This window comes from Chaetomium globosum, genomic scaffold, assembly GCF_000143365.1.
Source record: "Chaetomium globosum CBS 148.51 scaffold_5 genomic scaffold, whole genome shotgun sequence".
In the NCBI taxonomy this organism is placed as follows: Eukaryota; Fungi; Ascomycota; class Sordariomycetes; order Sordariales; family Chaetomiaceae; genus Chaetomium; species Chaetomium globosum.
This window is the reverse complement of record NT_165980.1, coordinates 3,717,800-3,733,124: the sequence shown is the minus strand read 5'-3', so window position 1 is coordinate 3,733,124 and position 15,325 is coordinate 3,717,800. Positions and strand designations below refer to the sequence as shown.

General features: G+C 55.8%; 5 protein-coding genes across 5 annotated transcripts in view; 1 reads left to right on the top strand and 4 right to left on the bottom strand.

The window, feature by feature from the left end:
* Window positions 1-2,734: 2,734 nt before the first annotated feature.
* Window positions 2,735-3,280, bottom strand: CHGG_08062 (uncharacterized protein; the record flags this gene model as incomplete). Its single annotated transcript, XM_001225717.1, has 1 exon — window positions 2,735-3,280. One exon carries the CDS (start codon window positions 3,278-3,280, stop codon window positions 2,735-2,737), a length of 546 nt encoding a protein of 181 aa, XP_001225718.1.
* Window positions 3,281-4,336: 1,056 nt separating this feature from the next.
* On the bottom strand, window positions 4,337-9,181 carry CHGG_08061 (uncharacterized protein; the record flags this gene model as incomplete). The annotated part of the gene is made up of 4 exons (XM_001225716.1): window positions 4,337-5,444; window positions 5,494-6,579; window positions 6,715-8,714; window positions 8,777-9,181. The coding sequence occupies 4 exons, from the start codon at window positions 9,179-9,181 to the stop codon at window positions 4,337-4,339; spliced, it is 4,599 nt and encodes a 1,532-aa protein (XP_001225717.1).
* Window positions 9,182-10,783: 1,602 nt separating this feature from the next.
* On the bottom strand, window positions 10,784-12,109 carry CHGG_08060 (uncharacterized protein; the record flags this gene model as incomplete). The annotated part of the gene is made up of 2 exons (XM_001225715.1): window positions 10,784-10,842; window positions 10,936-12,109. 2 exons carry the CDS (start codon window positions 12,107-12,109, stop codon window positions 10,784-10,786), a joined length of 1,233 nt encoding a protein of 410 aa, XP_001225716.1.
* A 1,180-nt stretch (window positions 12,110-13,289) lies between these two features.
* CHGG_08059 (uncharacterized protein) lies at window positions 13,290-13,984 on the top strand (the record flags this gene model as incomplete). The annotated part of the gene is made up of 2 exons (XM_001225714.1): window positions 13,290-13,553; window positions 13,697-13,984. The coding sequence occupies 2 exons, from the start codon at window positions 13,290-13,292 to the stop codon at window positions 13,982-13,984; spliced, it is 552 nt and encodes a 183-aa protein (XP_001225715.1).
* A 645-nt stretch (window positions 13,985-14,629) lies between these two features.
* Window positions 14,630-15,325, bottom strand: part of CHGG_08058 (uncharacterized protein) — a gene marked incomplete at both ends in the record, with an annotated part of 2,106 nt that continues 1,410 nt past the window's right edge. The window contains 3 exons of the mRNA XM_001225713.1: window positions 14,630-14,939; window positions 15,024-15,075; window positions 15,130-15,235. Of these exons, the coding sequence (XP_001225714.1) occupies window positions 14,630-14,939; window positions 15,024-15,075; window positions 15,130-15,235 (468 nt within the window). The remainder of the gene's footprint in view (window positions 14,940-15,023; window positions 15,076-15,129; window positions 15,236-15,325) is intronic.

Sequence of the window (15,325 nt, the reverse complement as noted above, 5' to 3'; positions counted from 1 at the left end):
AGTTATCGGCGATTTATCCGAGGTATTCCATTCACAGCTTAGCGCAACTATGCGCCTCCCCGTCTGCCGCGCAAGGCGCCAATCAGGCCCACCCAATCCCACCAAGCCTAAACCCAAACTTTAACTTTCGGACCAGGCGGGCGTGAGCAAGCGGAGCATGCGCCCCCAAAGCAACAGCGAGAGGGCTCCCCGTGCCAAGCTTGGCCGTTGGAGGGAACCTCGGCATGGCTTTCCCAATAACCCTGCTCAGCAGGCGGCGGGGAGATGTGCCACGCGGTCCGGTCCACATCGGAACCACACAAGACGCAGCTGCAAGTCCGAGGCTTATCGAACCCACCCCTTCGAGTTCGGTGAAGGCGCCTATCGGGGTCAGGCATTTGAAATGTTTGCCAAATCAATGGCGTGTCGGAGTGGGCGTTTTCCGATATCATTCAGGTTGCTTTTTGGTCCATTTTTTGGGTGCTCGGCAATTCCGATGTCGGACTAGGCTATGGACTTTCTGGCATGTGGTTATGGTAGAGGTTGGGGGCAGACAGCCATGCCCCTCTGGCTGAGGTTCGGTTCCCTGGCTATTCTACAATTACAGACCAAAGCCGTCCCGTCAGTCTGGGTGAAGCAAAGATTTTCGCGAATTGAATCATGACATGCACCACGACGGTAACAAGGCACGCTGAACTGGCGGCTTACCATCGATTGTACATATTGGTGCCTTGCCCCTGAAGATCTTCGTATGATACTTTACCAACCAGGAGAATGGCGTCGCGGCTCCTTCACCAGTAGCAGATCGCCGATCTCCCTCCTGCAGCGACGGAAAGGCGTCTACAAGGGGTCAAGGATCCCGCTACCCGTGGAACGTGCCCTCGAACGCACACGGCAGTGTGCCGTTGCGAGGAGGTAAGACAGCCTAGTACACTTACGGCATTGGGAGGGGCGGTCTCATGCCTAGGGGGGGGGGGGACGGTGCCGAAACCGCAGTGCCGTCCAACGGTACAGATCGAGGTGGAGGTCACTTAACGGGTAGTTCCACGGCCACATGTAGCGTTCAGCCTGAATCTGGATGTTATTGGGTTTCTGTGTTGGCCCGATTCGATGCTTGCCATATCCCACTATGGGAAAGCGTCCAGCAGTGCTACCACACGATCAAGTCGACCCTATCAGATGGGGACGTGCCGTTTTCAAACTCACATACATGGCGTTTAGGTGCTGATTTCGCGGGAGATGCATCGTAACTCCGCTCCGGGCTTTCAGAGAAGCGCAGATGAATGGATGTAACCGAAGCTAGGACCCGATGGCAGGGCGAAGTAGATATAAAGTTCCGTGCCCCATGACGAGACCGCTTCGACGTTACACAACGCTGCGACCCACGCTATGGCGTGTGATTGTTTTGTTTCACCCCCCCCGGCCTTATGTCACGGCCCGAGATCACGATTATGGCATCATTGGCTATGTTCGGCATGCGCCAGACCAAATGTTACAATTTCTAAGAGACGAGTGAACTACCATTGTATTCCAGCGGCTTACTTAGGTTCTGCCTGGCCAACATCGAGTCACTCTGACGAATCAACTCAGGCGTAAAAGATAGGAGCGATGGTTGGGTAACTCGCCCAGTGAGCTATTTGTTACTGCCGACAGCATTACGTGATGTGCTGACTCACCTCAATGGTTCAGCAAGCTGACAGCACACCATCCTCTTCACCGTTCTATGCTTGCTAAGTTGCTAGGAGCCGAATCACCTGAGATCAACGGTACTTTTGCCCACCAGACTTGGTTATCTTGGGCAAGGGAATAACTACCCCAGTTATCTGACCACAAGGTTTGAAAGACGGGCATTCTCAACAAGTCACTACCTATGTTCGATACGTTGGCCTGCGGGTATTTTACAAAACCGATGGCGTTACGATGAGGACACGCGGGCTTCATTCTTCAGCGATGACTAGGAGTTGTTAACCCAATAATTCCCAACATGCTTATAATAACGGAATTGGGGCTGCTAGAAAGGTGGTCCGACATCCAGACACTTCAGCAGGATCCTCGTGGACTCCCAGCTATCGATTCTACAATCACAGTCACAGAGCAACTACTTGACCACAACCAACTGCTTAGGTATAGGTGCCATGTTTGTACTTATCTTTGAATGGCGTAGGATTTCAAGGCGTCCGGGAGAGATATGGTCTCTATCTACCGAGTGCTAACCTTTCGCGATCAGCTGACAATGTGTGCCATTGTGATTACCTGTATAGGCATTGTTGACTCGACCTGGTGTTTTCCCTGCTGCCCTGACTGGGCTCCTCAAGCTTATTGAAGCGTACTAATTAAATAACAAGCTTACAACAGCACACCGAGTAACAAACGAGGTTTGATTCAAAGGAAATGAAATCACACTCGGTTTCCTGGGGTAGTATCAGTCAACTAGGTACACAAATGTATACATTCCAGGTTTCAATTTCGACGAATAGCGCCGCGAGCTCAGTTGCCACTGGATTCGGAGGTTATGAACGTGATTTAGGTGCTGTCGAGATACTAAAGGGTGAATACATATAGTGCATTAAAGATGATAAGAGTAGCCCGTGTCCGTGAAAAGCTATATCTAAACCAAAGAGCTCAACTACCCAACCATCCAACCCGACCAACAATAGTAAAGCCACTTCACCACACCACCCCAAGACCACACAAACCACCACGCCCCCCAACCACTTCCATCACCCCCCTCTCACCCCCACCCAACCCCCCTCACTCACTCCTCCTCCTCCTCATCATCATCCGCATACGCCACATGAAACTGCACCAACAACCAATCCGCCCCCGCCGTCTGCCTCCACGTACTCCCCACACTCGCGACCACCTCCCTCACCCCCTTCCTTCCCTGCCTAAACAAACTAATCTTATACACCAACGCGACCGCCATCAAATCGACCTCCACCACCAACGGCTCCCCATGGAACCTAAAACCCCGAAACTTATTCCCCGCCCCCGCCTGCAACACATCCACCACGCTCGGCTGGGTATCCTTGCTCAGCGGCTGGCAGCTCCCCCGCGGCGCCAGCAGCGGGTTGATCATGACGCAGTCGTGGGCCAGGTACTCGCGCAGCGTCTCGGGCTCGTCGCAGAGGGCGCGCCAGAGGAGGGTTTCCATCTCGCGCGCCGCCGCGTGGTTGCGCTTGGAGATGGTGTCGAGGCGCGCGTTGGAGCCCATGGTCGTGGAGGAGGAGACGTGCGGGCCGTCGCCGGATTTTTGGGCGTGTGGGGATTTGTCGGTTGTGAGGCCGAGTGCGGTGGGCATGGTTGGTTTGGTTTTTGGGGTTTGGTTTGAGTTTAGTTTTTGGTTTGGGGTATAGATTGGTGGTGATGATGCTATGTTCGAGTGTGGCTGGTGGGTGGTGTAGCAATAAGTGTTATGGTTTTGGGTGGGGATACAGCGTAATTGCTAACACTTGTGTTCGATTAGATGACTTTAGGTTTGGTCACGGTAACAATGGTTGGATGGATTAGGTGGGACGCCCAAAGACGAGAATTGTCCGATACAAGTACTAAACGCTCAACTCAGATATAGAATGACGACAGTGAATTATACCAGCCCATCCCTCCCCTCAAAAATCAAGAAATCGGAAGCCAGAGACAAAAGCTCGTGTCGCAGGACGTCGACTGACGTCACTTCCGGCAGCCCCTGAACCCGCACAGCCAGCCGCCACCGGTCCCCGCCCTCCATCTTCGGCCCATTTGCCCCACGCGCCGCAGCCGTTCTGAGCCGTTGCAAGTCGTCGGGTTCCACATCTGTTTTAACTTTCAAGCTTGTCCAGGTTCAGCCTGGATCTGGGGCCCATTCCTCGACTGATATGTTGGAAGGCTGGCGATGGGACACCCTTGCACATTTGACCCCGTGGTCGAGGTCGCATGAGAAGCGCATAAAATAGCCTGCCAGCTATTGCCAGTCTCGAGCCAGCCTTTCCCGGCATGATGAGCAGGACTCATGTCCAGAACCGTCTCCCGCAATCTCACAAACGCAGTGCATCTATGTAGCGTACAACATTTGCTGTGGTTTCCTCGTGATGCTCCGCGTATCGGAGGCACGGGGCGAGGCTCAGCTATACTGCGAGTGTTGATACATAACTAGGCAGCACGACTCCAAAAAAGCTCAGAAATAGTAGTTGGCCCTGATCGCCACACCTTGATACCCGCCCGTTTGCCAACGCCAAAGAATGAAAAGGATATATCCCACACTTGAATCCCAAGCCTAGCCATTCCGTAGCGACGCCATATTTGCCGAGTGAATGTAAATCGTTGGCATAATACATCATTACGCCTAGCACTGAGCTCGGGTTTGCACCGCCGTTCAAGGCTAGCTCTCAGCATGAGCCTGCGCCTGGCCCGGCTGCTCAGCCAAACTCTTGCCTTGCTCCACCTTGCCAAAGTTCTGGCTTGCCCTCCGGAGATTCATCATCATCTTCTCTACTAGTGCGGAATTGTCTTCCGTGCCGGCTGCTGCCGGGGAGACGGCGGCCCCCGGCGGAGCTGGCTGTGGCTGGGATTGGGGTGGTGGTGCCCAACCCGAGCTGTTTCGTGGTTGCTGGCTTGTTGGGCTTGGAGTCGCCATTGCACCCTGTGATGTCCATCTTGGGGCCGTCGTTGAGCCCGCTTGGCTACTACCAGTCGGTGCCCATTGACCTTCTTGCGTTAGGTTTTGTTGTGCCTGCAAGTTCGGAGCTGGCGCCGGGGTTGACCTGGCTCCCGACAGGGGCCGTGTTGATGCTGGTAGGGTCGTGCACGAGTCTTTGGGTGCCATGTGTGGGCCCCCTTGCTCAGGAGTTCGGCCGGGAGCCGCCTGCTTAAGAGCCACCGGTGACGCTGTTGCCATCTGCCTTACATACGGCGGCAACGGAATTGGGCTATGGCTTTGTTTTGTAAACTGCGGCTTCCCTTGTATTGGTGTGTGCGCCGGCTGTGATGATGTGTGTGAAGGGGCTTGTGGGACCGCTTGCCAGACGTGGTGGCTGGGCTGGCCCCCGTGTTGCGGCTGTGGTGCATCGTATTGCGGTCGGGTGGCAGGGTGCAGCGGGCCTGCGTTAGGTTGCCTTGGATCGAACGCCTGGCCGTCATGCCTAGGTTGGGCTGGGTACCCATGGCTATGATACTGCGATACCTGATATTGCGGTACTCGAGGAGCGCCTGGCGCTAAGTGTTGGGGTGTGGCTTGCGGGGCCTGGGCGGGCGGCCGGGGGAGAATCTGCGCATACGGAGGTGCGTTCGTTGGAGACGCATCGACGCGTGGCCGCAAGGGCTGAAGAAGCGAGGTGGGCACCTGCTTGATCGGACCTTTACTGCCACCTGAACTGCCACCTCCAGATAAAGCCTTTTGGGCCTTGACTAGGAAGTCTCGGAGGTTCCCTTCGTACCCGTTTGTGAAGCCGCCCCACTGGCCGTAGGGGGTCCGGTACCTCGACGAGTCCCTATTGGCGTGTTAACATTGCTCTGCAAATTAGGAACTCGAAAGCTTACCTGTTGTGATTGACCTGGAAAAAGGCGTACTTCTGGTACGCGCTGACGTATGGCTGTTCTCCTGCTCCTCCAGGCTGCGGGTTGCTAACACTCGGGGATTTCAAGGCTGACGACGTCATCGGAGCAGCCGCGCCTGTTGGCGAAGGCCAGGCTCTTGACTGAGGCTGAACAGATTGCCCTGATTTCATGTGAGCAGGGGGCCAGGATAAGCCGGGAAGCTTCGGGAATCCATTACTACCTCCGATGGGCGCAAACCGATCCGGCGAATACAGTGCCGATGAACCCTTGCGTTGGGGGTCCGATGCCGGTGGTTGGTATTGCTTCACCTGAAGCGAAGATTGCTGTTGCATGTGGTGCTGCATACGTTGCTGCTCAGGATGTTGCTGAGGATGTTGATGAAACACATGGTTATGGAATGTTGGCTGTGGTGGCCGGGATACCACCTGAGAAGGGCGGGAAGGCTGAAACTGCTGCAACGCCGGGGACGGTGAGGGTGTATTGACAGAAAATGTGTGCGAAGTAAACTGAGCACCATATTGGCCGAGGGTTGACCCAACCGGATTCCGGGGTTTGTAGACGTAGGGCTTCTGTGGCTTGCCAGTTCCGGCATTTGACAACACCCCATTGGTGGTTGGATAGCCCGGGTAGCCCGGGTACGTCCCAGGTACAAGCTGCCTTGCCTGATGAGCCACTGGCATTCGTACCGGAGGTGGTGGCTTTGGTATAGTGTCCAAGAAATTGCCCTTGGGATTGTGTCGCGGCCGAGACGGATCCTCAGTGTATTGGGCCTTCGCCTCGGTAGATGTCTTGCCCAGGTAATGCCAGACCTGGTTCTCCTTGGTGAAGTCGATCTTGATCTGCGTCGGGTTCTTGAGGGGCTCGCCGGCATGGAACTCGGCCCAAGTAAATCCAGGAGCAAACTCATCGTCCTTTCTTGGCGCTTCATCGACAGCCCGTTTGGCGTTGATCTCCTTTTGTGCCCTCCTGCAGGTCGGCATGGGGATAGCATTGGCCGATGCCTTGGGAAGACGGAAGTCTGCTGGGTCGGGCAGAAGCAGCCACTTCCATTCGACTTCGACCCGATCACTGCTGATTGTCAGTCCAAGTCCACATAATTTATCTCGGTAGACATACCCATTTGGAATGATGTCGAGAAGGAATGTCTCCTCGTCATGGCGGTTTTCCAACACCACACCCGCAAATATCTCTCCACGGTAGTACTGTAGTTGACATATGTCGTTCTTCTTGAGCGCCTTTGCGGCCGCGCGGAGCTGGGCGTTGTTCTCCAGAGCACCCCCGTCCGCCTTTCGGTCCCTTTTAGTTCGGTGGAACCGGCAGCTAAATTCGAACGCCTGCTCTTTGTATTCCGTCCCGTCCTCGCCGAATACCGGGACTTCCTCTTCCTCCACGAAGACACCTGCTGCTGCTGCACACGTGGCGTGGTAAGATCTCGGGCATTTCTTTTGAGAACACTGGAAGCATGCGCCCTTCTTGGACCGGCAGTAGAGACACTTGAGCTCCAAGCGGGCCTTGTCAATAGCAGCGACGTTCGCAATGATCTCTTTGCCATCCACTGTCTCGATGTATGTCTCCGGTAGGTAAAGCGCACACATGCGATGGGCCTTGCGACCATCGTCCGTGGGCATGATTTCGGCCCCGGGGATATCGCTGGGACAAAGACAACAGGGCGGCTCAACGTGCGACTTGAGACGGAGACGAATCTTTTTAGTCTTGACCCGTGGCTCCTTGTCGTTGGCACCCCGTTTGCGTTTTCGACCGGGGGCTTTGACTCTAACTGTGTGGCTAGAGGGAGGACTCGGAAGACCAGTGTCTTGGTCATCGTCGTCGTCCTCTTCGTCCTCCTCGTCCGTCTCTTCGTACTCCGTTTCTTCTCCACGAAGCTTGCGCTCGATTTCGTAGACGTCGACCCAAACACTGTCTTGTGCCTGGGCGCACTGGCACTTTTTTGCGATCTTTCCCATCGGCAACCAGCTGTCCAAGGCGAAGTTGACCGCCTCGGCACAGTTGTATCCCAGGTTGTATCCAGAATGGTATCCGTATGGGTATGTGACAACAAACTCGCCCGGGTATGAGACGCATTTGTTGACTGTGATGTTGTAATTTTGCTTTAGGTGCGATGGCGAAATGAGGAACCCCTTGTGTCTGAGGAACTGGTCGCATGCTTTCGCATCAGTGGGCCAGATGTTTTTCATGGCGGCTTCGAACCTCCGAGCGTCGGCCTGGGAAATGCTGTACCATTGTTTTGGGGCGCCAAAATGGAGGTAGTTGATGCTGTAAAGGTCGACATCTTCCAAATGCCAAGCAAAGGTTGCTTTCCACATGCCGAGATAGAGATACGCGGTGTTGACACCGGGAACCTTCGTGCCGAGAACGTCGAGGAGATTGGGCAAGTTGTTCAGGTTCCAGTTCTCGACCGAATCGCCGAACAGCGTGCCTGGAAGATCTGCTCCATACAGCGGCGGCGCGTAGGTCAGCGTCTTCCAATAAGTTTTTTCCAATTCCTCGCAGCGCTCCGGGGTAAAATCGGAGACATCCATCCGGTAATCCCAGTTCTTGAACGCAGCTTCGTCTACCATAGCGGAGCCTTCGCGGCGCATGTACTTCCGGCGAGCCGACACGGATTGAGTTTTCTGCTTTGTTTGTCTGGAAAGCCCCATTCTTCGTACCACCGGAGGTCCATCCTCTTCTTCGTAGTCCTCGTCCCCGATGCCCGGTTCCGCCTCCACGGACTTTAACACCTCCTTTTCGGGCGCTGGTGAGACGGGCGTCATCGGACGATCCTCTGGCTCTTCAGTCTCTTCTTTGGCATACCTGGTCGATCTTCGAGTGACTCTTCCCCCGCCTCGTTTCTTGGGCGGGGTCGAGGTTGCGGCAGATCGGGTACTTGGTTCGGCGGCAGCACGAGACTTAGCAGCAGCCTTTCTGTCTGAATTTGCGCGGCGCTCGCCTCGCCTCGCGGGGGGTTGATGCTCGCTTTGATCGCAGAGCTGTCTCCATTGTGGCAGGTTGTAGGAACGTTGGTGAAGGATGTTGACTTGTCGATAGGTTCCGTTGGAGCCCATGATTTCTTGCTTGATCGGCTCTCGAACCCGAATTTGCTTGATCAAGTCGTCTACCGGGGGTAGAGACTTTTTCCACTCCTCAGGCGCAATGATTTTGATGATGCCGGATTTCATGCCGTACTTGTCGACCTTCTCCATCTGGATTCCATTTGTTAGTGTCTTGGTGGGATTGGATTGCAATCGGAAATGCGCCAACATACAAAGAGTTTGAAGTCCTTAAACTGCTTCATGGTCGGCTTAAACACGGGCACGGTGCCAGACCAGTGATCGGGGAGAACCTCGCCAATATCTTCCACCGGCGGGGGTTGTGGTTCGGACTCAGGCTCTACCTTGGGCGGTTCCTGAGGCGTGTCCTGGGGCTTTTCTTCTTTCGGCTCGTTTTTGACTTCATTTTTGAATTCGTTCCTGAACTCGTCCCCGAGATCATCATCCAACTTGCCGGCGAGTTCATCGAGGTCGCTGAGTTCCGAATCGCTACCGTCGGCATCAACGGCGTTGTGACTATCTGGCGGGGAATGCAGGGCGACCGGCTTGGGGCTGACGGCAGGCAGTTCGACGTCCATGGCCACGGCGGGCGCCGAAGCGCCAATCGCTTCGATGGACATTGTACCGGGCGCTACATGCGTCCTATTTTGCGGTTGGGATGACGATAACGTCGAAGTGCGATGTTGAAATAAACCGAAGGCCGGGTTGTCGTGGGACAGATCGACGGAGCGCCGAGCGTCGCAAATGCCGAGTTGGGGAATGACAGGTGTGAAAGATTAGGACTTGGATTCGGCAGCCCCGAGGTTTCGTCGTTTGGATTGTAGGCGGGGGCTGGGATAGACGGGCCCTGGGCAGCTTGCCGATGGGTCGACTTGGAAGGAATCTGGGCTGATCACTCCCTAGAAGGACCTGCGCAAAGGGGAAATGCGGGCGGACACCGAACGGGAAAAGCGCTGTGACGGCTGGTTTCAGCGGGCAAAGCACTGGCCATAAAACCACTAAGAAATCGTCTTGCGCGGTAATGTCGGTTTGGAATTTTTGGCACAGTTAGACGGCGCAGACAAAATAATCGCCCAGTTTTCAGTAGTGCCCTCGAGTTCGAAAGGTGGTCGCGGTTGTGTGACTCGAGATCGGATTTGAAGTTACTTTCACGTTGTCGGGTTGAATGGAAGGGAGATGGCAAGCGCAAACAGTTCAGGGTTCTCGCCACATGCGTCGTCAAATCCAAGCTGCGCTAGGCCTGACCAGGCAGAGCTGCTGCACGGTCCTCCACAAATCCACCCTTGCGATTGGCTGCTTGGGCCGGTTGAATCGCGGAGAAGCATTTCTGCACTGAGCATCCACCGAACGTCATGGCAAGCTCTGCGGCTTCGTTTCCCCCTGGCAACAAGGGATTTGGCTTCTTGACAGGAGTCATCCGATCCGTCGCCCGCAACGGCTCGCGCTTCTTGGAAAATGAAGAGGAGTGGCTTGATGAGGTGAATTGATGATGTCAGACAATTCTCAAAGTCGAGGACGGCATCATCAAATAGAGAGACGCCCGTACTTTATTGCTTAGACTTTTTACAGATGGGAAGAATGGATGCCGAGGGGTGAATGTGGTTTGCAGCAGTGGATTGCAGTCTTTGAAGCATCGAAGAGGGAGGTTGGAGTTGGAGATGCCTAGGTATTGAAGAGTGATCATAAGAAAAAGGGTAGGGGGTATTTCTGATCCCAAGAACTTAAGATCGAATCAACATTGAAATCCCCGATTCGCAATGAAATCAAAAGCTCCGGGTCAAACCCGCAGCAGCTGAGCGATGGCAGCCGCAAATCGGGTTGACTCCAGATTAGATAAGATCTCTTAGACCAAACACGAGCCGGCTGCCCCTGAGCCGGGCATCGCCGGGGTACAGCTGCCGTGCGGGGGATCGATGAGCTTCCCGATGACTTGCAGGAGGCTCCGCCCGGGCCGGCCTCGGGAATCGTACGAGCATCCCCTTCCCCAGATCCGCCAGATTCGTGCTTCTACCCGGATCCGCCATACTCTTACTCCCAAAAGCAACCCAAGAACGAAGCACAAACCAGCGTCCAATCAACCACGACGGCGTCATCGGAAAAAACGGTGATTCATTACCGAGGCAGCGAGGTGCAAAACCCAGCATCACTCAAGCCACCAGAAGAAGCGAACAAGAAAAGAACGGTAGATACAACACAAAAAGACATCCTTTATCATCATACACCTAGAGACCAACAGCCTCAAAAGCAAGAAGGCCGCCGTCCACTGCCAACCAGGCAATGCCTGTGTGTGTGCGTGTGACTCGTCAGCAAAAGTGCCCCGCCAGAAACCGCCAAGGAAAAAAAAAAAACGGGGAGGGGAAGAGACGGAACGTACCGGCATAAACGACCAACTTGGTCACCACCTCCACATCATACCTGACCCTGGGCTTCACCAGCTTCGAGAAGACCTCTTTCTCACCCAGCTCGTCCTGCTGCCCTAGGTACAGATCAGTCCCCGGCGCACCATCCGCCGCGGCGGGGTCCGCTGTGACCACCTTCCCCGTCCCCATCATCTTCTCAAACTCCGCCAACCTCCCACCACTACTACTCTGCACGCCCGAAGCCTGCGAGCACTCCCCATCCACAACTGCCTTCTCCCTCAACCCATTCACACTCTCCCGCCCCTTCAACCCACCACCAGCATCGCTCCCCAGGCTCTCCCTCCGCCTCCGCTCGCGGTACGCCAGCGTCTCGTACGCATCGGCCGCGCTCTGCGGGCCGATACTCACCGACCGGCCCCTGCCAGGCCCGCGGAAGCTGCGCACCAGCTTGGGCAGGTCGCTGACGTTGGGCAGGACATTATCGTCGCGGACGTGCAGGGGCACATCCTTGTACTCGGAGGCGGGGACGAAGAAGCGGCGCGGCAGCGAGAGGCCGTGGGTCTCGATGACGCGGTACAGGTGCGGCAGGAAGCGCAGCAGGGCCGGTTTCATGACCTCGCGCCAGGCGAAGATCATGCCGACGCCGAAGACGAGGCGGGCGACGGCGCGCTGCCACCCCAACGCGGCTAGGTCGAAGGTCGCGTCAGGTCCGTTGTAGACGGGGGCGATGCTCGAGTAGCGCGCGAAGCGCCACATGCCGAGCTCCAGGCCGATCATGACGCCCGCGAAGGCGACGCTGTCGTCGAAGCAGGGGCAGTCGTCAGCGGGTTCGGGGTGCACGCGCACGAGTACGATGATTACTAGGGCGATGATTAGTGGCGCGAGGTATTCGCTGTTGTAGAGCCAGGCTTCGAGGCCTGGGGCATAGTAGAACTCGACGAGCGAGATGGCGGCGCCCATGAGCGAACCGATGATGACGTCGGCGAATCCGTGCATGCCGCAGTACAGACGGCCGATGACGATGGAGAGGGCGTAGAAGTAGGCGAGGCCCTCGAGTGCGAGGGTGGTCGAGGGGGAGAAGGGGTTGGTTTCGCGGTGGAGCATAAGGACGGCGTAGACGGCGACCGAGACAGCGTTGGCCGAGTGTGTAGAGGGGAAGCCGTATTCGAGGGCGGCCGAACCGGACATGGTGATTCGTTGGAGTGGCGGGGATAATGGGCGTGGAAGCGAGCACATGTCTTTTATGAAGCCGGTGAAGAAGACGCCGCAAGCCAGGATGTGGACGAGTCTAGGTAAGGAGGCCTTGTCAGCGCTGGTGTACTCGTGGCCTCTTCGAGGTGATTCCCTACCCCTTAGCGAACTCGCGGAAGCCAAACCAGAAGAGAATCGGCAGCCCAACCATGAAGAAAGTATGTGTGCCGAGGTTGGCCGTGATGGCAAAGTAGCTATCGAGGGCGGGCGTGCGGACCATGCTCTGGAAGGAGGCTAGGTAAGGCGTCTCCCACCGCACGATGGGCAAGAGAGCCTGGCGCAGGTCGTACCGCCATTTCGGGAGTGCTCGCTTGTCTAGTCGTGGTTGTCAGCGCCATTGCCCGCGGATGTGCGTGCTAAGCAAGAGCTTTTCGTCGCTCCAAGTTGCTCAGTTGCTCAGGTCGAACGAGGGATTCGAGGCGGGGCAATCAGGGGGTTCGCGAGGGGTGATGATAAGGACTCGGCTGTCCCGTCTGTTGATGGGTACCTGGGCGCTTTAATTGACGCAACACGGGGACATACAATGGTGTTGGCTCTTTAATCCGGCATCAACCACGCCATTCTGTCCCTTTCCTTCGACAATCGCGGGGGTCGAGGTGCCGTTGAGGAGCACTGCGCCGGAGGCAGCGCTACGGTCGGGTGGATTCATGAGATCGGAGCCGTGCCGAGGCAGGTGGTGCTCCCCAATTCTGCCCCGGAAATGACCGGTTTCCTCAGCGGCAGGCAGGCAATCGAACGGGTTTCGGTGCGATGGTAGCCGTGAGACATTGACGGGATCCGCGCGACTCCGGGAGGTGAGGGAGATAAGAAAACTCGGTCCGTGGCGACCGGGAGACGCCTGTTCAGATCGTCCAACCTCGAAGGCGGCCACCCACGAAATCCAGCGTGATTGGTCTTTCGTCTTGGCGTCGTTCTGCACCATCGGTGGGCACTCGTGGCACGTTCGGCTTCGGCCCACTCCTCTCAACTGGCTGACCCTAGAATAACCATCCCTGTTCCCCATTGGAATCCCTGCTCAATGTAGCATTTGGTGGATGTTTCCTACAATTCGAAGCACTTTTACATGTGGAATATCATGTAAGACAGCAAGCAAGAAATTGAGATTTGGCTTTCAACCATGACGTCCTACGCGCTAGCAGGCAAAAAAGCTGTCATCACCGGAGCCTCAGGCGGCATCGGCTTCGCTATCGCGTCGAGGTTTGCCAAAGAAGGCGCTCACGTTGTGTTAGCTGGACGAACAAGGTCTAAGCTCGAGCAGTCCCTCGCAAAACTTCACGAGACAACCGGAGGGCCGCAGGGTCTCCAAATACCCCAGTTGCACGGCATACACTGCTTGGATGTGGGGGAGGGGAAGGAGTGGGAGGGGCTAGTGAAGGAGAATGTACGTATCTATTACCTAGTCAATGCACTCACTTTTCTCTCCGGTGGTTTCGTTTCAGCTATCATGCTATGACCCGGAGTGGAAGTAGAGAGGGCGGGGGCGATAATGACGAGAGTTATGCTGACCCTTCGGTGTTGTAGAAGGAAATTGACTACCTGGTAAACTGCGCTGGCGAGTCACAGTCTTCTCTGCTCCTCCGCACCAGTCAAGAGGCCATCCAGAATCTGCTGGCGAGCAACCTGCGCGGCGTTATATTTGGGTGTAAGACGGTCGCCAAGCAGATGGCGGCCCGGCGTCGTGGCGGTTGCATCATCAATATCTCGAGTTTACTGGCGCACAAGGCGGTCATTGGGACATCTGTTTATGCTGCTACCAAAGCGGGCCAGCTAGGTATGGCAGCACCACTGTTTCACCTCCAGCTACTCCTCTGAGCGTGGGAGGGTACACACTTACAGGCCGATGATCAGGATTAACAACCGCGCTCTCTTTCGAACTCGCCCAGCATGGCATCCGCGTCAATGCCGTGGTGCCTGGGTACATCGAAACCGATATGACCGAGGGTATGTTCTCATGTTTCTCATTTCTCCTGTAAATCCCTACATTGCCTCACGACATAAGCCATCGGCTTTGCCCTTCTGGCTTCAAGCTCGTAAATGAGCAACGGCATCCCCCGCCGCTATGAGAACGCCCCAGCCAATTTTCCATCCATACATTGCTCCAAGCTAATCCTCACATGCCATCGCCGTCGCCATGCTAAAGGCCTCGCGAATAAAGAACTCCAAAAAAGGATTCCCCTAGGGCGCTTCGGGACCGCAAGCGAGGTCGCCGATGCGGTCGCCTTCCTCGCCAAAAACGAGTATGCCAATAACTGCATCCTCAACCTGGATGGCGGGGTAAGTGCTGTCTGAGGGGAGTGGCGAGAATAAAAAAAGACGAGCGCCCAAACTGCAGATTCGATGCACAACAGCTTCTAGCGCCATAAGGAAGTGGAAGCGGCAAGCAGTCGCCCGAACTGCCGCCCTATTACGGTATCAGCAGCTACTAGTTTTTATGCCACCTCAGCACTCCACGAGGCCTCAATCATCGTCAATGACGATGGCACCCCCGGCGGGATGGTCGAGGACAACAATGTCATCATCCTTAGCCGCGGGTGACGCCACCGTCTTTGCCTTCTTGGCGACTGCGATATCCTCCGAGTCTTCCGGGTGTGGGCGTTTCGCCGGTACCACCTCGGATACTCCTTCGCTCTGCTGTCTGCTACCATTTTCGACGCCATGTCCATTCCGGCCATTGGCCTCTGGCGCAGGTGTTTTCTTTGGCTTGGTCGGAATCTTGACCTCTCCGGATGAGATGCCCCGAATGGGTTTGTCGTCAAGGGGCTCCTTGCTATCGGAGAATTAGCAGGGTATGCAAGGATATGGGTAATTGGAGACATACGCTTCTTGAATGGCGACCACCACGTTGACGTACGGATCCTCGTCGTCTTCGTCCGTGATTGTCAAGAACGAATCCGGCTTGATACCTATATGGCAATGTCAGACCTGAAATGTTGTGCCGTACAACTTGTTGCGCTTACCAAGTTCGCTCAGCTTCTTGCCAAGATTGTCCGTCTCATCGGGGTCATATAAAATGCCGACCTCGTTGCTGACGGAGATTTCCCTCTCCCCATACCCCAATTGGAGCTTCAAAAAGTCCAATACGAGGTCATTGAGTGTTGCCCTCGACAGGTCGCCTCCAAACCCGCCGGGTTTGGAAAACGCTGCAGACCGGGC